We start from the raw sequence: 23,714 nt of genomic DNA, 5'->3' as shown, positions 1-23,714 counted from the left end.
GGGAAGTGCAAGCCTGAGGTAAGTGAGCAGCCTCCTGCAACCAGGTCTGTGTTTAAGGAAGAAAAAAAAAAAACCAAATCCCCACAAGAAAAGGAGTATTTGCTTCTCTCAAAATTGGTAATGATTTTACAAAGGCAAACATGGTAATGCCTCCCAGTTCCTTGGGTTTCATGGCATCTTCTACTCAAAACATTTCCAAACTGATAAGGTGAGGGAAAACCAAGCCTCTCCAGCACCACAGAATGGAACACACTTCCCTCTTCTATAGCCCTGTTGATAAGGAGGAAGAAAACAGGGGTTTTTTTTCCCTTTTTAGTCCCCTCTTTGCTGCTTGGTCTGGAACAAGCTTGGCCACCTCAAGGCAACCGAGAAAGAAGACAAAACAGCCCTGGAGAGGGACCAAATCAGCCCTGCTGGATGCTCCCATAGCCCAGCCAGACCACCCCCTATTCCAGAGGGTGGATTTTAGGCAGGACACTGCAGCGAGCAGAGGGGACTGGCATTGTCCCACAGCCACACCACAACAGCAACACAACCCAAGCTGGGAAGGAGCACATCAAACAGAAAGGAGAGAAACAGGAAGAGCTGAGAGCAGCTGTGTGGCTCCTGCTCCCCAAAAAAGCCGACGGTTAAGGCGGAGGCACTGCTTGCTCTGGCCTGATAGAGGCACATCTGATAACACTTCCTGAGCACGAGAGGGGCCTTTGGAAGGGGCCTGGGCAACACGAAACAGCAGAGGGGAAGAAGGGACCTCAAAGCTGCTCCTTCCCATGGCACTGCACAGCCCCAGGAACAGCCCAGGGACCCCAGCAGCAGCAGCAGCAGCAAGCCCCTTCTCCTGCTCTTAATGGAGTGTGTCCAAGTGGCCTTTGTTCCGTGTCACACAAAGATTAAAGGGAATCACCTGGACAAACACAGGTGGGAATATCAGCACAGCCATCCCAGCTCAGCCCCACATGGAGCAGGGCTGCCACAGGAGCAGTGTGCTCCCCGCAGAGCAGCACCTGGAAAAGCCCAGTTCCAGCACGTGTGAAGATGGTTTAGAACAGAGAGAACAAAGTGCTATTGCACATGTGTAGGATTTGGGATATGCTGACAAACTGACCCGTGGTCAGGAGGGCAGGAGCCCAAAACACCTGGCGAGGTCAAAGAGATCTGCTCAGGACCACTTGGAGGTGTTTCTACCACCAGAAATGCAAGGCAGGAAAGCTCTTTCCATACCCATGACTTCCACACCCAAAGTCTATTCCCAAACCTCCTAAGCTAAAGACAAGTCACCCTAAGAAAAGCAAAATGTGGGCAGGTTCACAGGGAGAACATCTCCCCTTCCTCAGACACAGCCAGGGCATCTTTGTGCCAGGAAGAGCCAGGCAGCAGCTCCAGCTGGGGGGTATTAGTGTTGGCTGTAGGAGGAAACATCTCTCCCATCTTTTTTGAAAGAAGTGAGATGTTGGAGAGACCAACAAACTCAACAGGCTTTGCTGTTCTCAGCAGAGCAGGGACCAAGGGGAGTGTGAGTGTGCATTGCTGAGCTCAGAGGCGTGGGGATCGTGGGCCACATCCCAGCAGGAATGCTGACAGGGCTGCAGACACTGCAGGCCATTCATACACAAACACTCCTCTGGCACAAAGGGCAAAAAAAAAGAAAAATGAAATCAATCATGAAGCCCACAAAAGCCGATTTCCCAACAGAAACAGACTGCTGATGGTGTCCCTCCAGCCACTCCTGGGATACATCAGGCTGGAGAAGCAATCAGCATAAATCCTACACTGAGTGGAACCAGCTCAGCTCTGAGTATCCCACCCTGGGGGCAACCCCAGGATCCAGGCTGTGCCTGTAGACAACCCAGGAGCAGCTGGGATAAACCCTCCAAAAGAAAGGGCAGGAAGAGGGAAACAAACAAATGAGCAGGATCATTCCCCATTCCAGCAGACTTGCGCAAAATAAATTGACAGAACTTCTCCCAAACAGCCAGGAATGAGAAAATTCTAGGAATCCCTAGTACTTGGATGGTGAAAAGCCAAATAAAATAAGAGATTGTTTCACAAGGAAAAAGAAATCCTTTCTGCTCATCCCATTAATCGCCGAGTTCAAAAAGGCACGAGGCTGATCCCGGCATCACCCAGCTACGCCATGGCCTTGGAACTCGGTCTGAACCCCAAGGAGCATTCCTGAGATTCCCACTGAAACACGATGTCACTTTGGTGACAGTCGCTGTCTCACGAAGCCTGGCCAGATCTTCTCCAAACCTCAGCCTGCACGAGCTGCTAGGAAAAGGAGTATTAACCCTACAGAGCCCCAGCACTGGTGACCCCAGTGCATGCCCTGGACTGTCCCCAGCCCGCTGTGCCAACCCCAGGGCCACCCACCCTGCCGTGGGGCCTGGGCAGAGCTGCTCTGCACAGCAGCTCACGCTCATGGACTTGGAGGACAAGGCTTGGGAAAGCAGCAGCTGGCACAGGGGAACACACAGAGATCCCAGCATCAGCAAAACATGGATTTCCCTGGTGGTCTGAGGGAAGCTGGCTATTCCCAAAACACTGACTCCCTGTGTTTTCCTACAAGCCACTGTTCTGGGTGTTGCCATGTTCCTGCCATTGCTGCTCCATGGCCACAGGTAAGGGGAGAGCCAGGTGACAAGCCCTGGAGTTGTGCCAGAGCACTGTCCAAGCTGAAGGAGAGGTGGGATGATGCCCACCATGGACGGCATGGCAGAGGCTCGCATGCCCGCGCTCCTGGCAGGAGCTGATCCTGCTCCTGTCCTCCTCCCCGGCCGAGCTGTCAGCACATAGGCCCATCCTGCATTCCTCCTGTCAGCCCATTGTTTTTATCCTTGGAACTGTTTTATTAAGTCACCCCACTTCACCCACTCAGCAGTGTCTCCCAGAGAAACAAGTGGAAACACTCCAATGGCGCCACTGGAAAAGAAAAGGAAGGTGAATAACAGCTCGAAGGATCAAGGGAGCAGCTTCCAAGCGGAGTGAGCGAAGGTCAGCCAGGACACAGACAATGGCATCGGAAGCACGGCTGGGAATCTTGGTGGCACAGCAACCCAAAAACCAGCTCAGCTGCCAGGTTTCAGAACGGCTCCAAAAAAGGCAGCAGAGACCAGGGAGTACTTGACACACTGGTAATGTGGAAAAACAAAATGAAACAAATCCAGGCGGATCACATGCGCTAAGAGCAGAGTGAGAAAAGTTCTGGCTCAGCCCTGACACCTCGAGTGTTTGACTAGACTGCAGCCTCCCTTCCCAGCTTCTGAGGGTACACAGCCAGAATTCCCAAATTCAGGAGAGAGACAGGCAGGGGCAAAGCTCACTCGCAATGGAAAAGTGGTGGTAAAAAGCCCAGGATGATCCTTCTTTTCCCCCCTCCACTCCAAAGCCATGTTTTCCAAGCAGGATGAGTTGCAGAGGGAAGCAGTCAGCTGGAGTTCAGGATGTTTTGCAGGGCAGGGAGGGAGATGCCAAGCCATGGGCAGCAGTCTCCACTGGGATGCAAATGTTGGACATGGTTGGATGTGACCATTTGGATGGCAGACAGAACAAACAAGGAACCTGGCAGCTTATTGGGAAGTCTGAACGGGACATTTTGTCCCATTCCCCACATTTCTGGCTGACTTGGTCCCTGATATGAAGGTTTCCTTCACCAGCAGTTCTTGCAGCAAGGATTTCTTCAAGGAACTAAAGTTTTCAGAGAGGGAAGACAAGCCTTGCAGAGGAGAGTCCTGATCCCAGATAAGCCTAAACAACTGATGGATGTGGAGTGCACCCTAATCTGTTTGAATCTGGACTTATTTTCGGCTTGTTTTTGTGCAGTGGTAAAGTGATTCTGCATCAGGGATTTAAATGCTGCAAAGGGATCTGTAAATGTTTGGGAAAAAATCAGTGTTCTCAGGAAATAATCTCAACACTCTTCATTAGAACTAAAATCAGGCCTAGGAAGGTGTTCTGTCCATTCCCCATTCCAAAAACATCTTAGGAGCACTTGCCAGGCAGAACAGAACTCTGATTTGTATGAGAAATGCCTGACTCACAGATCTTGGCAGACAATTATCAAAGATTAAGATATTTAAAATCTAGAGGCATTTGAAACCAAAATATTGTTCTGACCCAGCTCTAACACCTAAATAAACAGTGACCACGCTGGCCTTTTACAGGAACAAGTGCTCAGTGCACAGCCAGCACCTCTGATAATAGGGCCTCATGGTTTAGGTTCTGCCAAACTGCTGAGGTTTCACAGAAGAAAAAAAAAAAATCCAGAAAGATTTAGATACAATTCCAAAAGAGTCTAATCATCACATCTTTAAATTGGCAGCTCTCCTACTGTTGCTCTACCTACATCCAAGTAAACTCCTCGTATTGCTCAACTTCAAATCAGCAATGGTTTCCTGGAAAGGCCAGATCTTAATTGTGTCAAATAAGTGAACATTTCCCTAGCTCTGCGGCCTTTGAACATCCACACACAGCCCACCACAAAACGTAAAGGTCTAATTACACCTTCCTGAGCTTCCAGGGCCACGCCTCCGGACTGAGAGCTCCCGAGGGCCGGGGGCCGGGCCGGTGCCTCCCCATTGTACGGAGCACGCTAAGGCAGGATGCTGCCGCCGGCCAGGATGTGATTCAGCGTCCTGTTTTGAACGCTTCGTGAAGTCAGCAACTTCTGCCCCGAGATCTCCCACCAGCTCCCCGGGACACAATCAATCTGCAGCCAGCAGGGCTTGTCAAGGCTGTAATGAGCTGCTGTCCCCACAAATAAATCCTCAAGGCAGCTGCCCCCGTGTTCTCCCTGCCCTAAGTCTGGCACCATGGACACGGCTGTGGGTACAAGGTGTTCACTCAGTGATGATCCAGCAAAACATGCTCCTAAATCCCTAAAGAAATCAAGGATCAAGGTGTCAAAAGATCATTTTGGTGCACTAAAATATAGTATTAATTGTAAATCAAGTGTATAAAAAATATACATATGTGATATGTGATACAATGGTGACTATGTGATACAATGGGAACTATTTAGGTTGGAAAAGACTTCCAAGATCAAGTCCTGCTGTTCCTTCAGCTCTGCCAAGGCCACCACTAAACCTTGTCCCCAAGTGCCACATCCACGCAGCTTTTCAATTCCTCCAGGGATAAGGGGTACATCACTGCCCTGGGAGCCCTGTTCCAACACTTGACAATTCTTTCCATGAAGGAATTTTCCCTGATATCCAAAATAAACCTGCTGTTGCTCTGTTAAGAGTTTGTCTGCACCAATAACTCCTCCTGTTGATCACTGACCTCCAAATGTACATTGAGCCCAGCCCTGAAAACCTCTACTTCCCACAGCTGCTCTCACCAGCTCTTAAAATTTGGTTTAGAGGAGCCAAACAAGAACAATTATTTCCATAACCATCTTCAGGCTTGATCAGAACCTGGAGATAACTAACTTCCAGGCCCTTCCACAGTGGTTCAACCTCTATCTCTCTGCAGAAGGTGTCTGAAAACATTCACCCGGCCCTGCAGTCAGGCTGTGATTGGAAAGCCAATAATGGCAAAGATTACAGAATGACTGGCTAAACAAACCTATTTATATTTGGAATTAAAACCAGTGATTATCTTGCTGTGTTTGCCAACCACATCTGAGAATCAGCCAACACTCACAGAGCGATTTGGGTTGTACAACATCTCCTCTGCCTCAGTGTGACAGACCCAGCACACAGCTAAGGGTGAGAAAGAACTGGGTCACACCAAAAAGGAAAAACTGCACATCCAGCCCAGCTGAGAAAGAGCTGGGCCCTGCTCTGCCTCCTCCTTGATAGCATCTCCTCAGAGTTTGCTCGGAGCTGGAGCAGCAGGATCTGGGGCTGAGATAAGGCCACAGGCACTGCATGCATGAGGCTTGCACGGAACTCGATCACAGAGAACTTAAGACTCTGCTTAAGTCTAGGCTAAGACATCCTCCCATGGGCTTGGCCTAGCCCTGACAGCAGTTTTACAAAGATTTGGGTAAGCTGTGGGTGCATTACATCAGTAGGGGGAAAAAGGGATCAAGCCACAGCATTTCCCTGATTATCCATGAGGGAAGGTTTGAGCAGACACTGGTAACGCAGCTCAGACCTGCAGCTTCTGGCTCCACTGAGCCCAACAGGGCTCTCAGTTCTCTTGTTTTTCCTTCTGCTCTGAGTCTTTACCCTCAGGGACCAATACAAACTCCTGGCTGCCTGCTGGAAGTTACATTGTCAAAGCTTCCACAAAATTTTTGGTAACAGAGAACAAGATGACTTAAAGCAGATTAATGTCTAAGGAAAAGGAGATAGCAGCAATATCTTTGAACCTAGAGCATGTCCCCTTGGTCTGTTCTGGGGCAGAAGCTGTTCCAGGGAGAAAGAAAAGCATTTTGGAATGACAGAAACCATAAGGAAGGATGACCAGGGAGCAGCAAGACATGGCTGGGTGCAAAACCATGATACAGCCCTGTTCTTCCAAGAAAACAATCAGATGGCTCATGGAACCAGATCCAACTATGCAACCTCAAATGAAAATCCCAGAATGTTTTGGAATGAACAAAAATAATTGTTTACCAGGCAGATTAATACATTATGTCATAAATGTGTACTAGCACAGCCATCCTGTATTGATGAAACACAGCTTGAGCTGGCAGCACGCTGGGGACATGTTTCCAACAATCCTTCCTTTTCTCTCACCCTTAGATCTCCAAAGCCTGCAGAGCCAAGGGCTGGACTGCTGATTCCTGTGCTCAGGGCATGTGTGACAAAGCCCAGCTGTCACCAAGGCTAGACCAGGACCGAACGAGGCACAAACACCAGCTCGGGCCATCCTGCAGGGATTTTTCAGAGGAGAAGCAGCACAATGAAGTTGAACAATTCTGCCACCCCCTGGGCACCGGGCAGAGTCTCAGCGGATTGAACCAGAGCAGGGAAGGGGACAGCAGCCGGTGGGAAGGGGACAGGATCCACCCACCAAACCAACAGCAGCTCCATTTATCATCTGTGTTATGGCTGCATATTTCCTGCAGCTCTTGGCAGTGTTTCCCCCTGAGGAGAGCAGAGGCTGTGCGTGAGAGCCATCTGATTCTCGAGGTCTGTCTGGCTATTTAATTACCAGATTCTTATCCTGACAATCGTATACGGAAGAGCAGCCCCAGGAGACTGAAGGACAGAGGAAGCTCATGGGATCTCAGTGTCCAGCGTCAGTGCTGCAGCATTTTTCAACAGCCAGGGGAAAGGCATCAGCCTCTAAGCCTGGTCTAAGTGCATCTACACTCCTGGTGGCTCTGGTCAGTGGTGGATGCACATGCCTGCTTGCAAAGAGGCCAGACAGACCAAAGGTGGCCACAAATCCAAGGATCTCACCAGGATTTACTTGTACAGTGAGAACTTTTGCAGTGAAGAGGATAAAGCTGTATTTTCTCTTTCAACACAGAACTGTGTATCCAAAAGAGGAGGCTGCCATCCTGCTTGTTACGTGTTGCTGTTTAATACCCCATGGGGAAAAGAACAAGAATTAAACTTATGTGGCTGTTCATGGCTGCAGCAGGTTCCTGCTGGGGCCTTGCATTGTACAAGGAGCAGAACAAGGAACCCTGAATTTTGATTTTATCAATACAAAATCCATTCCCCACAGAGTCAGCTCTCAAATGGCATTACAGACAGCCATGAAATGCCCATACACACAGGAGAGCACACAGAGCAGACACACAGCACTTCTGTCTGCAACCCATGTGTGTGCAGACAGGACAGCCATGGAATTCCAGGCCTCCTAGGCAGGCTGTACCCAGGAGACACCATACCAGAACTCAGAAAAGTCCAACAATTTCCTTCTCTGTCCACGAGCAGCCCTGCTTTCTGGTTTCTGACTTCACTTGCAGGGCAAACACTGTACGAGCAGCAGCACAAGGAGCTTTGCTTTTCCTGAAGCCAGGATAAGGAAAGCAGGAAGTAGGGAAAAGGAGAAGAGTCTGAGTGCTGAACCACTGCTGTACCTTTACACTGCTCCCCTGGGCTGTGGTTTACAGGTTAGAGGGTAAGAACTGCCTGCAAGAGCCAGGCTTAGAGTGAGCCATCCACAGCATTACTCAGAGCCCATTACCCAGCACACGAGCTTGTGTCACCACTTTGGATCTGCACAGTGTCAGCAAGAGGAGCTTCTCTCTTCTCTGGCAGGACAGCTCAGCTCTTTCTTACCCTCACATGAAACCAGTGGCTCTGCACGACCCCAAGGAGGCAAACTCCTGGTGGATAATACCTAGGAATGAGCAGAGCTCTCCCCTCCCCACCCTGGGAGGGAGCAGAGCCCCAGCCTCAGGGAGCAGCAGCAGAGCCAGAGATGCCGTGATAACACTAAAATGCTGTGGCCAAAGCTGACCAGTAATTTTCCAGTGTCTTCCCACGAGGGGAAAAAGGATCACAAACTCTTTTCTTCTTTCATCTTGTCAAATGCTCATCTTAAAACTGATGAAGGAGTGAGCATCCCCAGGTTCAGCTCTGCAGACAACACCATCCCCTCCAGGCAAGGGGATCTGTGGGATCAGGACAATTAACAACAGTGAGAACTTAAGAGCCCAAAAGTTCAGCTTACCTCACATTTAGTCTACGCTCTTCATCACTGCCGACCTCTGCCTGAGGGGAGAAAAGGATACGACAGAGTTACATGTTGGTTGTTTGCACATTACACCTTTAAATAAAATCCCTGCACCAACAGGGTGGGAGGGGCTGCTTTCTGCGGGGTTTTTCTTCCTGGGGCCAGGGATAAATGAGACTCCCTAGTCCTGTATGCCACCAGCGCCCGGCGCCGGGTGACAAAGGGGCTCACGGGGATTTTAAAGCTATTAGGTCCTAATCCTGCAAGCTGGTCCTGGAGTGCAGAGCGCTTTGAAGAGCGCCAACCCCGACGTCACCGGGGCGCACACCTCGCTCCCACTGCGCACACACGTGAGGGCAGCAGCTGGCAGCCACGGCTGGGCACAAATATCTGGCATTTGGGGTGTCCCAAGCACAAGGACACAGCCAAAAGTGCTCCCTGGGACTGTCCCAGCTCCAGCACCTGATGTGCAGCTCCAGGGCTCACACCGGCAGGACAAGGAGGCCACCTCCACCTGGATGCTGGCACACGTGTCCCCAGGCTGGGACAATGCACGTCCTCTGCCTGCTGCCTTCCTAGGAACACGCTGTTTTGGGGGCAGGTGTGGATTAAAAGAGGCACTTTTGCACCAGGCACTTGTAGGAAGTCCCCCCAGAATGCTCAGGTGACACTACACTTTACTGAGTCTCCTCAAAAGAGAACTGTGACATCAGCTTCCAAAACCAAGCATTTTCACAGAGTCATTCCCTTCAACTTCCCTAGTAGCTTCTAGGCAAAATTCCTTATTAAAGAAAAGCAGAGTTGGGGCTAATTGCATCCAGAGCTGACAAAAAAAAAAAAAAAAAAGAAACCAAAACACAGGCTCTGAGATAATTCTGCTTTGGTCCTTTTTTCTCTGTATTCACCTGGTCCTGGTGAATACACAGAAGAAAGGGTGGGGAGCATCCCTTTGGAGAGCAGGGCTGTGTTGGGGAGAAGATTTGGGCCTAAAAATCAAAGCAGGGACCTTAGAGGAAATCCTTCACACTCACAACACACCCGATCCTGACAAAGCTGGAGGGACAGAAGCCTTGCAGGAATCAGGCTCCATCAGTGCTGACACTCAGGGAACATTCTGGTATTTCCTACAGCACTGCTCAGAACCCACATCAAATAAGGGTCCCTGTAAGAGTTACCTGTTTCCAGGTGGTTTTGTACAAATTAAAAATAAGCAAATTGCATCATTTCAAATGTTCAAGACCGGAGCTTTGAAGGAGATCTGGATTGCTCCTCACCCTCTCAAGTTAGGATCTGGGAGGCTGGAGGGCACAGGAGCTACTCTGCTGACAATCTGTGAGAACCAATTAAAGCCAGAGGAAAAAAATCCTGCAAATGCAACAGCAGACTGCTGGAACTGTGGCCATTTGGAGGAAGGGAGATGCACAAGGCTTCCCAACTGACCCAGCAGAGGGTGAGGAGCATACCATGGCTATTTTTAGTCTGTTTACAGTGCAGAGCTGGGCTGCAGGCAGGGCCCCAGAGCACCCCGAGTTCCAGTGGCCCCACTGGCAGATCCCCCAGCCCTGGGAAGGTCTGGCAGGTTTGGGACCCTTGCAGGGTCACCTTCCTGTTTGTTTGGGGCCGTCGCGTAGCAACAAAAGGAAGAAAAACTTTTTTCCTTTTTAAACAAACGTGACTGTGAGGATGATGACTCTTCCATGTCGTCAGCTGAGGCACAGCAGCAGGGCTGGGCCTGGAGCTGCTGTGGGCTCCTCTCCTGCAGGAGCTGAGCTGTTCCCAAAGCTGACTTTCTCTGGATTTTCTACTAAAAACTGCAGGAAAAACAAAGCAAGGCAACATCATGGTTGCCCTCCTGCCCTGTCCTGCTCAGAGCATCCCTGGGAGCTGGCAGGGTTTGGAGTGGTGATGCTGTGGATTGCTCATCCCACCACGGCCAGGTCCCACCACCCAGGGGACTGTGCTGAGTGTGGCCACTCTGCAGGACCACAGTGGTGGGAGATGTGAGGAAGGGAGATGTGCAAGCAGTGCAAGCTTGCAGGTGGGTGTGAACCACGCTCACCTAAGAATTTATGGCCCACTGTGTCAAGGCAGCAGCATCCATTTTATAAATTCCTTTGGGCTCCTGAGTTAGGAGAGGCCACAGTAGCACAATCACAATTAGTAAGGATGTGTGGTCACCATTTCCCATTAAAATAACTTCTAGTAATTATTCAGCTAAAAGCCCAAATGAGCCCTGGTTTTCCTTGCAAGAAAGATCCTAAAAGAACAGGAGCAGGCTGGCACTTTTTGGTGGGATTTTTCTTTAAATTAACTTAGCAAAAAACAACACACTGAATCTGGAAATCATATTTTTATGGTAATTCATGCCAGAAAAGACCATTCTAACAGGACTCAGTGTCTTCCTCTGGGAGCCACCACAGCATAGCTGAGCTGTAGGTATGGGTGGCAGAAGTGACTTACCATGGACAACACCTGGTGGCAAATTTGGTGAAGCATTTTTGGGAGGAACAAGGAGAATTGTATGGCCACTCTACAGAAAATACAATCACTTGCAGCAGCTCTGACACAAAGCAATGACTAAGACAGATGTACATAGCAAGGCCTGCTTGGACTCTTCTCCTACCTGCACCAGTTAAATCCAGTGTAACTCCACTGCCTGTTCTGGGGTTACAGCACATTTTCATCTCTCTAGATTGGGTGGCCACTAGGTCTTCTTTAGGACTCTGTCTAAACCAGATCCCACAAAATTCCTTCTGAAAAACTCCTTCAAAAAGCGCAACTCACATCTCCAAGTTCCTCTATTGGCACAGCGTGGCCCAAACTGGGTCCCTGCAGCCAGGGACCCCCTGAAGCCCCCAGGGCCAGGGAGAACCTGGGAGCTTTGTGGCCCCCCCTCCTGCTCCCCCCTCAGAGCAGCTAATCGGGGGAGTCACAGGGACCTGACAGGTGACAAATAGGATTGTTTACCTGGCAGGAGTGGGGACAGAGCGAAGCCAAGGGCAGTGAACAACAAAGGAAAGAAGCGTGGGGGGAGAGGGATGCACGGGGAGGATGTGCAGAGAAACACCAGGCCTGTCTTTGAGGGTCACAAAGGAGATTGGTTAGGAGGGGAAAAGGTGAGAAGAAAGAGAAACTGGAGGTGCAGCTGTGTTTAGATGGCACATGGGAGCTGTGGAGGGGGGAAGCAGAAGGCCAAGGCTGGGCAGAGGCAGGAGAGGGCATTTCTGGGGCACAGGAGTGGAGGGGGTGTGCAGCAGAGCCGGGACACGCAGAGTGCCAGGCCAGCAGGACACGGGTGGCATCATGGGGCAGGTGAAGTGGCAGGCACAAGTCCTGGAGCAGCAGAGCTGGGGGAAGGAGAGGGCAGCAGCACGGTGGAGGTGTGAGGAGTGGCACAGGTATGGGGTGGAGCAAGATGGGAGCTGCTCCTGGAGAATTGATAATGGACACTTTGAGGAAGGGCTGGTGTGAGCTCCCTGAGGGGCAGGAGCTGCAGCAGACGTGGAGAAAGGTGATGCCATGGCAGGGACAGACGGATAACATGGGACAAAGCAGAGCATCCCTGCAGCAGGAGGTGATGGCAGCGCTGAGATGCCACACAGAGACAAGGTCCAGGTGCAGCACTCTGCCCAGAGAGAGGTCAAGCAGGCTGCCCCATGTTTTAGGGAGCTCAGGCTCCCTGCCAGCTGAAGGTTGGAATGGGGGACGGCCACAGGGGAACGGGGCTGTGTGTGTGAGGGATGACAGGCCAGACCCAGGCCTGGCAGCATCAGAAGGCTGGGGCTGGGCAGCACTGGGGGCTACGAGAAGGGACTGGGATGGCTGCGGGGGCTGTGAGGGGCTGGGCCGGGCAGTGCTGGGGGCTGTGGGGCTCGGGGCCGTGGGGGCTGTCATGGGAGGAAGGCTGGGGGGACCAGGGGGCTGCAGGCGTGGGAGCAGTGAGGGACCAGCGAAGGGCACGAAACCAGGGGCTAGGGACACCGAGAGGGGCTGAGCTGGTGCCAGGGGCTGTCGGAAGTCAGGCCATGGGGACTGCGAGGGGATGAAGGCAGGGAACAAGCGGCTGTGGAGGGCCGAGGAGCCGCGAGGGGGTGGAACCAGGGGAAAGCTGTGAAGGGCCAGAGCCGTGAGGCCGGGACCATGAGGAACCTCGGTCTGTGAGGGTGGTGGAGCCAGAAGCTCTGCCTTACGGGATGCTGAGGGGGCTGCAGGGGCCTGTCCCCGAGCGGGGCCTCACCCCGCCCCTCCCCGCTCGCCATCCGCCGCCGGGGCTCGCTCTGCCCTTCCCTCCCCGTCCCTGCCCGTGCCGTCACCGCTCACCTCGCTGGTGCTGGCGGAGGAGGCGGCGCTGGGGGTCGGCGAGCGCTGCAGGGTGACCAGCGCCATGGCTGCAGCGGCGGGGCTGCGGCCGCCTCCCCCTCACGCCGGGAAGGGGCGGGGCCAGCGAGGGAAGGGCGGGGCCTGAAGGGCGTGGCTTGGGAGTGGGCGTGGCTTTGAGATGGTGGGCGGGGCTTTGTCGCGGTGGGCGTGGCCGTCCCGAATCCCGCCCGTCCCGAATCCCGCCCGTGCCGAATCCCGCCCATCCCGTCCCGAATCCCGCCCGTCCCGAATCCCGCCCGTGCCGAATCCCGCCCATCCCGTCCCGAATCCCGCCCGTCCCGAATCCCGCCCATCCCGTCCTGAATCCCGCCCGTCCCGAATCCCGCCCATCCCGAATCCCGCCCGTCCCGAATCCCGCCCATCCCGTCCCAAATCCCGCCCGTCCCGAATCCCGCCCGTCCCGAATCCCGCCCATCCCGTCCCAAATCCCGCCCGTCCCGAATCCCGCCCGTCCCGAATCCCGTCCGTCCCATCCCGAACCCCGCCCGTGCCACCCCGAACCCCGCCCGTCCCACCCCGCGTCCCGTTCCATGGCAGGGGCACCCTCCGCTTGCTCCAAACCCCCTCCGACCTGGCCTGCGACGCTTCCAGGGATGGGGCGGCCACAGCTTCTCTAGGCAACCTGTGCCAGGGCCTCCCCAGCTTCACAGGAAGGAATTTCTTCCCAATAGTCCATCTAACCCTGCCCTCTGGCAGTGGGAAGCTGTTTCCCCTTGTCCTGTCACTCCAGGTGCTTGAAAATAGTCACTCTCCATTTTTCTATCAGGTACTGGAAGGCCACAATTAAGTCCCTTTGAAGTCTCCTCTTTTCCAGGCTGAGCAATCCCGATGCCCTCAGCCTCTCTTCCTACTCAAAAACTGAGCCAGAAGCACTCCATTTTTCCAGATTCCACAGGAATCTTGTGTTCAAGAAACAACTGGATGTGACGTTAGTGCTGTGTCTAGTTGACAAGATGCTGATCAGTCAAAGGCTGACCTCAGTCATCTTTCCCAATCTGATTCTGCAAATCCAGACCCTGGGAAATCACAGAATCGTTGCTGTTGGAAAAGACCTCCAGGACCATGCCCACTAAACACATCGCTGTGTCCTGGTCTGCCGGTGCTCACCATGGAGACAAGAGGCAGGGGTGGCATTTTGCCACCAATGGTGGTGACCCCATTTTCCATGACTTCGGGGCCTCCTGCCAGTGGCATCACATGGGAACTCCACCTCCCCAGAGCGAGAGCAGACTTTGGCCCTGCTGCTCTGGACACTCAGACCTTGCACCGCCGGGCTGTAACAACAACTCTGACTCTGAAGCCTCTGGACACAGCAGTGACTTCTCCGGGGACCCCACACTCCGCAGGTAAATTGGTGGAAAATGTGTATTCCCATTATTTTTTAGCAGATCCTCGTCAGCTGATGCTGCACGGGCAGCTGGGACAAGTCCCTGTCCCTGGTGGGGGAGGTGACCCGGGTTCCTGAGGGTTATAAAACCACGGCAGATGGGAAGCAGCTCCCACTGTGCCATTCCAATGACTCATCCCTCTATCCTGGCAAATGTCAGTCCCCCTGTTGTCAGAGCAGAGATGCTGGACTTCACCTTGTCCAAAAAATAAACCTGTAGGCTGGAATTTATTCCTGCTCCCAGAACCAGCCACGGATCTGCACCCCCAGCCCTTCCCCAAACTGGTTTTTTTCCACTCCCTACACAGGCAGTTAGCACAGGGCTTTTCCAAGGCAGGAAAGCGCTGTCAGCAGGGAACCAGAGGATGGGGAGGGGCTGCAGCTGTGTCCAGTTCTGACCCCTCAGTTTGGGAAGGACGTTGAGACACTCGAGTGTGTCCAGAGGAGGCAATGGGGCTGGTGAGGAGCTTGGAACACAAACCCTGTGAGGAACAACTGAGGGAGCTGGGGGTGCTCAGCCTGGAGAAAAGGAGGCTCAGAGGTGACCTTGTCACCTGTAAAGCTCCCTGAAAGGTGGCTGTGGCCAGGTGGGGTTGGGCTCTATCTCCAGGAACTGACAGAAGCAGAGGACACAGTCTCAAGCTGTATCAAAGGAAATATAGATTGGATATTAGGAAAAAGTTTTTTACAGAGAGAGATAAAGTTCTGGAATGGCTGCCCAGGGAGGTGGTGGAGTCCCCATCCCTGGGTGTGTTTAAAAATGCCTGCATATGGCACTGGGTGCCAGTTTAGTTGAGGTGTTGGGGCTGGGTTGGACTCAATGATCTTTAAGGTCTCTTCCAACCTGGGGATTCTGTGATTCTGTGATTTGCAGCCAGAATTTCCCCACAGCCATCCTCCCAGCTGTGCCTGGAAGGGTTTGGGGTGGTGGCACAGCCACCCTCATGTGCAGCCCTGAGGGTGGCAATGGTGTGAGGATCCAGCCTTGCACTCATCACACCTGGCACTGCCCCCTGGAAAACTCCTGCTGCTTCCTACCCCTTTTTATCCGTGCCCACCTCTTGCCTCCAGCCCATGCCAGGGGCTGGGAAGGATTGTGAGCTGCTCAGAGCAGGGTTGGGTCACTGGGAGTGGAGGGTTCACAGTGTCCCTCTGCAGTGGCTGCTCCAGCATCTCCCTGGCTGCTCAGCCTGTGGCTGGTGGGACGCAGAGGAAGATCCCGAGGCTGTGCCACCCTGTCCTGGGACAGGACTCACCTGCAGCTCCTTGCAGCCATGCCAGCCAAGCTGCAGCTTTTCTGCTGGCACAGCCAGGGGTGGAGACACTGTGAGGACCCACAAACCCACATCCGTAATTCCCGGATCAGAGCTCGAGGAGGGCTGGGAAGCTTTACAAGAAAAGCCTCGTGCACCATGAGGATGCACCAGATGCAGATGCACCATGAGGACCTCAGCCCTTCCCTGCTGCTCTGGCAGTGGAGCTGAAGCTCCTGCAGGAGCTGATGTTCCCCCATGGTGTCCCCAGCTTGTCCAGCAGCCCCAGCTCTGCCCTCGGAGCCCTCATCCCTCGCAGGAGCCGGAGCCATGCGTGTCGCCGTCATCGGGGCCGGGGTGGTCGGCCTCTCCAGCGCCCTGTGCATCCATGAGCAGTTCCACAGCCTGGAGCCTTCCCTGGAGCTGGAGGTCTACGCTGACCACTTCACCCCCCACACCACCAGCGACGGGGCGGCCGGGCTGTGGCAGCCCTACCTGAGTGACCACGGCAACCTGCAGGAGACGTAAGGAGGGAGGAGGAGGAGGAGGAGGAGGATGGTGCCTGTCCCTCTCCCTGTGTGCCATGAGCTGCCCTGGCACAGCTCCACGGGGTTGGCAGAGCCACCACTGTCCCATTCTCATCACAGGCTTTGGAATAAAGAGACCTTCGATTACCTCCTCGGGCACCTGCACTCCCCAGCGGCCAAGGAAATGGGACTTTTCCTCATTTCTGGCTACAACCTGTTCACGGAGCCGGTGCCGGTAAGGAGCAGGTCACAGCCAGGGCTGGGAAAGGCTCCTGCTCAGCAGGTGCCTGCAGAGGGTGGGGCTGTGCTTCTTCCAGCCACTGCTTCCCAAAATTTCCAAGTTTGCCTTGTGACAGTGCCTGGGACATGTTGTTTTCTGTGCTCCCGAGGCAATATTGGTGTGAAGAAGGGCTGAGCCCTAGAAGAGTGGGAGGGACACAGTGCTAGCAGCTGCACATCCACCTGTGTCCCTCTGGGATGGGCTGTCCCCCGTGGGATGTGCCCCACAATCCCCCCATGGCTTCTGTCCCACGGTGAACCCAGTTCATGAGTGATCTCAGAGCTCTTTCTCTGCTGTAGGACCCATCCTGGAAGAACATTGTCCTGGGATTCAGGAACTTGACACCAAAAGAACTTGAACTCTTCCCTGGTTACAGGTATTTTTCAGTCAGGTTTTTGGAGACTCAGGTAGGACAGTCCTGGATACCTCCTGAATACAGCCCTGGCATGAGGCAGTGGGTCAAGGAACTGCAGGCACAGAAATGTCCTCACTTCTTTAAAACTGCTTCCCTCCAAATAAATATGAAACAGCTTAAATAGCCAAAAAAGCAGCAACCCAGCACAGAAACCATTTCAGCTCCTCTCTCACCTCACCTTTCCTAAGTGTCAAAATAGGGGAGGAAAACCAGAAGGTGTTTTATGCTGTAAAAAGGGAGGAAAGATCATACACTCACATGAGGAGGGTCCCAAGGGGAATTGGGGTCCCAGATCCACAGTGGCTGTCAGGAATGTTGGGGCAGGAGGCTCCTGTAGGTCCTCACAGCCTCCTCTCCTCCCGTTTCAGCTATGGCTGGTTCAACACGGCGCTGATGCTGGAGGGCAGGAGGTACCTGCCCTGGCTCACCAACAGGTGAGTGCAGCTGCTCCTGTTTCCTCTGCTGCAGGTGTGGATTTTCATCCTGCACATCAGGATAGGATAGGCAGAGATGCATCCCCAGGAAACAGGGAAGAGGCTCTGGAATTCCTATTTGTTGCCCCAGTGGGGTAACACATTAACAGTGAGCCCAGGAGTGTATTTATTGCATGACAAAAATGAAAGTATTGGGATACTTGGAGCTGCATCCAAGTGCTTTTTGGCTTTGGAAGAATTTGGGGCTTGGTTTTATTCCTATAATTTCTAATGCTGAGGAGGTGTCCTGGTATTGAACATTTGCTTTTAATTTGCCAGTAACAGATGAATTTGTGCTTCCCAGGCTGACGCAGAGGGGAGTCAAGTTTTTCCATAAGAAGGTTGAATCTTTCCAGGAGGTGAGTGGGGATGTGGAGCCAGGGCAGAGGGCACAGCCCCATCCCAGAGTGGAGCAACAGCATCCAGCAGGCAGGTGCTGCTCCAGGATATTCCTTGGCATGACTGATGGGCCAGGGAACAGCAGCAAGACTATGGCAAGATCCAGGAAATAAATCCTACCAGGAAAGATAAAGGGTCTTGGGTATTGAGGGATGGTTGACAGAGGACAGGGTAGAGCATTCATCCAGCATGGATTGGCAGCTTTCCCTGGAATGGCTTGGTGGCACACATGGGATGTCAGCAGGAGCTGGCTGAGGAAAAAGCTGTGCCCTGGATCTGGCTCTTATGGTTTATCCATTTCCTGGCTGTTGGAAAGAGCACTTGGCTCGTTTGGAAGCAGGAATGTTGTGCCTCTGTGGCAACATCCCTGTGTGCTGCTCCCTCTCTCCTCAGCTGTTTTCCCAGGGTGTGGATGTGGTCCTAAACTGCAGTGGGATTCGCTCAGGGGACCTGCAGCCCGACCCAGAGCTGCAGCCTGGTCGGGGCCAGATCATCAAGGTGAGCTGGGACAGCCCTGGGGGCTTCCCAAAACCCCATCTGTTACCACGAGGAGTGTCTGTGGCCTCTGGGGAAAACCATGGGCTTGTGGCTGGATCCACACTGGGATTAGGTCCTGACTCCCAGCAAACACTGCTCATGTGAAGCCAACCAGGATCCCATTCCTGGTTCAGCTGTGGGAATGCCCTCAGCCTCCAGCCTGTTTCTCCATAGGGAGAGGGCTGGGGGAGGTCAGAGGCACAATGCTGATAATAAAAAGACAGCAAATCTTTGGGAGAAGATGGTGATTATTTGGAGAAACACAGCTCCTCCCTACTTGCACTCCTGTTTTCCCATCTTCCCAGGGAAGCCAGCACAGGGAACACCGAGCTAAGGGAGGGTCCCATATCTGGATCCTCATGTCCCTCCTGCTGCCCCCTGAGCCTGGCACCCACTCTCCAACTCTGACTTCCTCCTCTTCATCTCCCAGGTCCTGGCCCCGTGGGTGAAGCATTTCATCATCACTCACAACTTGAAATCCGGGATCTACAACTCGCCCTACGTCATCCCGGGGTAGGTGACGATGGCCGAGGCAGGGCTGGTTGACACCAGTGACATTCCTCTGTCAGTGTCCCCAAAGCCTGGTCTGGGACATGGCTCTTGCTGTGTTTGCCAGGTTTGGCTTCGTCCCTGGTGCTTTTCTTGCTGTGAGGGAGGAGAGCAGAAGGATGCGGGCAGCAAAGCGAGGGAGCTCCCAGTCGGCACAGAGAGCACCCTGCACCACGGTGCTTCCATGTCCTGTCCTTTTCCAAGGACCAAATCCCACCAAAGCAAACTCCATCCTGGCCAAGTCCCCAGAACAGCCAAACACCGACAGGGGAGTGGATATTTTGGGGGAGATCTTTTGTTTTCTCATTTGTAGCCAGTTTTATTATCAACGCTGTAGGCCAAACTGTGGCGCAGCAGCTCAGTGTGGGGAAAGGCACTGCTGATCCATGCTCCCATAAAAACAGGGCAGGAATTCTTTTACTTCAACAAAACCCCCCTGGAAAATCTCAGCCTTCCCCTCACTGTCCCCTGAGCTGCTGGTGAGCTGAGGGGGCATCTCACTATGTTTATCATGGAATATCCTGAGCTGGAAGGTACCACAAGAATAGAGTCCAACTCCTGGCTCTGCCCAGGGAGCTACACCATGGGATAAATAAATCCATCTGCTGTTCATCCCATCTCTGCTTCCTCCCAAGGGGCTGCAGCGACCCTGCTCTGGCAGTGGAGAGGGGTCTTTAAGCTGGAATTTGAATGCTGCATCTCTGGCACTTCCTATTGTCCTAATATTTCAGGTTTAGGCAGTAAGCCAGGATGTAAACAGGAACTTTGCAGGCTCACAGTGCAGCATATTCTGAGTGATTCCTGATCACAGTCCCAGGCACTGATGAATTCCTCTGCCTGTGCTTGTTTTAGCTGGAGCTGTCAGAGCTGGGCACTGGGCTGATCCCAAAGGAAGAGCTGGATCCAGTTCTCATGTGGAGGGCACCCCTTCCCTGCTGGACAGCTCAGCCCTGGAGGGTCCCTCCTTTTCCTTTTGTGCTTCCCAATGATCAAGGAAGGTTTTGGAAGGGTCCAGCCATACTGACCCCTCCAGGCCCCCCTCAGCCTTAACCTGCCTCTTGTCCTCTGTTAATCCACAGAGTTTGGAGCAACAGCACCACCAATGTCTGTGTTCCCCTCCAGAGCCACCCCGTTCCTTCCAGCTCTTCCTGAGCCAGGCAGGAGCAGACCTGTTTGATAAGGATGGAATTATCTGTCTGCTTTGCCCAGACAGGGAAGGGCTGACAGCATTTAATGAGTGACTTGCTCACGAGCAGACGTGCAGGCACTGCTCTCTGCCTGCTCCATGTGGAAGTTTCTCCCAAAGGAATATTTTGCAGGCTCAGGGTGCAGCAGGATCCAACATCACACTCACACAGTGTCCCTCCATGTGGTGGCCCCACAGGGGACAGCTGGAGACAAGCCACCACTGTGTGTCTCCTTTGGTTCCTGGTGCAGGAGTGAATTCACAGTCCTGGGAGGGATTTACCAGCATGGAAACTGGAGTGAGGAGAACAGTGCCAAGGATCACAAATCCATCTGGGATGGCTGCTGCCAGCTGCTCCCGGCTCTCCAGGTGGGTGACCCAAGTGCCAGCATGGGGCATGGGGAGCTGGGGGGCTCAGGATGCAGGAATGGGTGCTGGGACAAACCACAGGACCTCAGTGTTTCTGTGAGTCAGGGTTTCTGTGTATCCATCATGGATACCTGGGGCTCTTCCACCTGGCTGGGGGACAGGAAGGGCTGGGGCTTCCACTGAGACAAGGTTTATAGAGATAATAATTACTCATGTAGTTGGAAAAAAATAGAACCAGAGCTTTGGAAGGTTCCAGCCCTTTGTCCCCACACCTTTAGAGAAGGGTTGTGTGGGGTGAGGCTGGGTTATGCCCACTCCCAGTGCTGCTGTTATTGCCTGGATTAGCAGGAAAGGTGGTGTGGGGCTTTGGCACAAGGATTTGCCTCAGCTCCAGGCTGGCACTGCCATCCCAAATCGTTCTGCCTGGAGCTGCTGCTCCAGGATGGGCAGCCCCCTGTTCCTGCTCATCTCAGGGCTCACCTGGTGCTGTGAGGTTTGGCTGGTGGGATTCCAAGGAATGCTGTGCAGGGCTGTTGTGCTTTTGCTTCCAGAAGGCAAAGATCGTCGGGGAGTGGAGCGGCCTGAGACCAGCACGGCCCTCGGTCCGCCTGGAGCGGGAGAGCATCCGCCTCGGCAATCTCCAGGCAGAGGTACCCGCACAGCCCCGGGGCTGAGTGTAATTAATGACCGTGTTAATTGCGCCCCGGGCAGTGATAAAGAAGCCCTGTTCCTGTGATCATCCCTCTCTCCATCTCTTCACCAATAGGGAGGGAATCTTTGAGCCCAGGGATAAATGTCAGAGATACTGAAACAAATTATTGGTGTGGCTGCCCCATTCCTGGAAGTACTCAGGGATCGGTTGGACAGGGCTTGGAGCAACATGGGCTGGCTGGAGATGTCCCTGCCCACAGCAGGGGATGGGACAAGAAGGGCTTTGAGATTCCCCCTAATCCCTGCTGGGATTCTGTGGTTCTTCCCCAGGTGATTCACAACTACGGCCACGGTGGCTTTGGGATCACCATCCACTGGGGCTGTGCCATGGCAGCAGCTCGGCTCCTTGGGAGCATCCTGCAGGAGAAGAGGCAGCTGGCCACTCCCCCAGGGTCCCGCTTGTGAGCACCTGCTCCCCTGGAAAAGGTGACAACAGTGGCTTAGGAATCACAGCAGAAGGATGGGAACAGCACAGGGATACACACACGGGCTGCTCGACCCAGCTCTGGCTCTCAGCGTCTCATTTCCAGGTCGCTGCCATTTTCCAGATGGCTCCACTCCCTCCACAACCTGCCTGGAGGAAGGGCTTTCAGATATGGCCTAATCATCCGTGGCAAAGTGCACCAAGTGCTGTCTGGGATCAGGCTGCAAAGGGCAGGCTGGGTTCAGCTGAACCCTGGACCATCCTACAGTTCATCTGCACGGGGGGCCAGGATCTGAAACGGAGCTGGGAACACCTGAGGTCTCTGCTGGCTGCTCCAACACCCAGTGTGTAATTAGATTTACAGGCTTCTCCCCAGGATGCAAAAGCTCCTTAGTAGGAAGAAGCTCTGAGGCTCCCAGGGAAGTAACAGCAGCTCTGGGAGCACGTGCCTGGGTTACACCAGTTTTCCTCACATTCCTGCCAGGACAAATCTCAGGCCACAGCACCTGCTTAGTGTAGCTGGCACCAGACAGCAGCACTTGCCTAAAATGGCCTTTCCAAATGAAGTTTTAGCAACAAAAGCAACTTGTTCCAGCCCTGTGGGCTTGCCAGACTCTATATATAGCAGAGAGCATAAGAAAATAGCTCTTCTTGTCCCTAAAACTCCCATGGCCCTCAGCTTCCCATTTCTCCCAGCCATGGGACACAGCTCAGGAGAGAAGGACTGGCTTGGGAAAGGTTGTGCTTCTCAGAGGAGGAGCAGGACTTTTTGGGGTGTTCAGGGATGCTGTTGGGGACCCAACACACTGTTCTGAAGATGCAACCTGGCTGATCTTCCCATGCCACGTGTCTCTCCTGCTTTACAAACCAGACAGGGCACTGGATGGTCAGGAACCCTCAAATCCAAAGGCTGTGGTGAGCCCAGCACAGTGCCTGGCTCACTCTCCTGTGTGGATAAGCCAAGTGTTCCTTACTCATCCGTGGTGCAGCTCCTCTCTCCTGATGACTCTGTGTGCCAGGAATAGCTCAGCAGCGTGGGCATCTCCCTGCTGGGCTTAGCAAACACAGCTGGGCAGGGCAAATTGGGAGCCACTGCCATGCCCAGGCTGTCCAAAGAATTTCCAGCTTCTCTGGAAATGTTGCAGTCACTAGGTAAAGTCAGGAAAAGGAAAATCAAGGCTGGAGAAAATTTCCTGCTGATTAATGGTGAACTCAATGATCTGTGATCCCACCTCAGGAAAAGCCACTCAGGGGAACTGGATCCCCTTGGTTTCACTTATTCCAAATAGGAGACATTCAGCAGCACATTCTCTGCTGTAAATCCAGCCCCACTTTGGTGATTTTGGGAAAATTCCACTGTATAAACAGGGGTGTAGGAAATAATTGTACACCTGACAATGAGCAGCTGATTCTTGTGATCTCAGAGCCTGCAGGAGCCACTGCCCTGTGACCTCACACGGCCTCCTGGCAAACAGGAATGAGCTGATCTGTGATTTTACTTGCAGGTTAATTCTGTTTGTTTTCTAAAGGCCTCAATCTGTGTGACCAATAAAGGGAATGTTCAAATCTCTTGTGCATGATGGTTCTTTCTCTTAGTGATGGCACGGGAAGGGCCTCAAGTGCTGGTTCCACAGAAATGTCCCAGGAGATCACCATTCCATGTCTCCACACACATTTTTCCTAAACATTTCATCCTGGAGGAGTAGGAGTCATCACTCCAGATTCCAAGCAGACCAGGGAACCTGGAATATAAATGTGTGAAGATCTGTGGTTGCTGACAGTCCCCAGGGCATTAAGAACTCACAGAAATCACAGAATTGTGAATTTGGATGGGAAGGGACTTGGAAGATCATCCAGTCCCACCACCCTGTCAGGGCAGGGACATCTTCCACTATCCCAGGTTTCTCCAAGCCCCCTCCAACCTGGCCTTGGACACTTCCAGGGATGGGGCAGCCACAGCTTCCCTGGGCAAATCCCCACTGAGGGATTGAAGTTAATTTTGAGGCCAGGGAGAAGTCAGGGAGTCATGGAATGAGGTCTGGACAATTCCTGCGTGTCCTCTGACACACAAGACACACATCCCATGTCCAGTGTCAGCACAGTTTAGGAACTCCCAGTTCTCCACAAGGATCTCCTGTGACACAGAACAAAGCTGGAAGCACATCACGTATCAAGGAAGTCAACAAACAGCAGCTCTGGAATTTGGAAAACTCCAGGAGGGTTTGGACACCAGTCCCAGGGATG

General features: G+C 53.2%; 2 protein-coding genes across 3 annotated transcripts in view; one reads left to right on the top strand and one right to left on the bottom strand.

The window, feature by feature from the left end:
* SSH1 (slingshot protein phosphatase 1) overlaps window positions 1-13,013 on the bottom strand; it is a 33,771-nt gene extending 20,758 nt beyond the window's left edge. Inside the window, exons 1-2 of the mRNA XM_021544677.3 lie at window positions 12,901-13,013; window positions 8,578-8,618 (exon numbers count right to left, since the gene is read on the bottom strand). Of these exons, the coding sequence (XP_021400352.1) occupies window positions 8,578-8,618; window positions 12,901-12,966 (107 nt within the window). The 5' untranslated portion in view covers window positions 12,967-13,013. The remainder of the gene's footprint in view (window positions 1-8,577; window positions 8,619-12,900) is intronic.
* A 1,152-nt stretch (window positions 13,014-14,165) lies between these two features.
* DAO (D-amino acid oxidase) overlaps window positions 14,166-23,714 on the top strand; it is a 28,436-nt gene continuing 18,887 nt past the window's right edge. Inside the window, exons 1-11 of one of the 2 annotated variants that reach the window (XM_021544682.3) lie at window positions 14,167-14,306; window positions 15,872-16,124; window positions 16,248-16,362; window positions 16,707-16,783; window positions 17,191-17,256; window positions 17,600-17,654; window positions 18,088-18,192; window positions 18,662-18,744; window positions 20,218-20,335; window positions 20,887-20,985; window positions 21,317-23,036. In XM_021544682.3, the coding sequence (XP_021400357.3) occupies window positions 15,931-16,124; window positions 16,248-16,362; window positions 16,707-16,783; window positions 17,191-17,256; window positions 17,600-17,654; window positions 18,088-18,192; window positions 18,662-18,744; window positions 20,218-20,335; window positions 20,887-20,985; window positions 21,317-21,451 (1,047 nt within the window). In that variant the 5' untranslated portion in view covers window positions 14,167-14,306; window positions 15,872-15,930 and the 3' untranslated portion in view covers window positions 21,452-23,036. Of the gene's footprint in view, window positions 14,307-15,871; window positions 16,125-16,247; window positions 16,363-16,706; window positions 16,784-17,190; window positions 17,257-17,599; window positions 17,655-18,087; window positions 18,193-18,661; window positions 18,745-20,217; window positions 20,336-20,886; window positions 20,986-21,316; window positions 23,037-23,714 lie in introns of those variants that run through there. The other variant, XM_021544681.3, reaches the window with a different exon arrangement.

The sequence above is a fragment of the Lonchura striata genome, chromosome 18, assembly GCF_046129695.1.
Source record: "Lonchura striata isolate bLonStr1 chromosome 18, bLonStr1.mat, whole genome shotgun sequence".
Classification (NCBI taxonomy): Eukaryota; Metazoa; Chordata; class Aves; order Passeriformes; family Estrildidae; genus Lonchura; species Lonchura striata.
The sequence above is the reverse complement of the archived record's forward strand: the minus strand, read 5'-3'. Positions and strand labels throughout refer to the sequence as shown.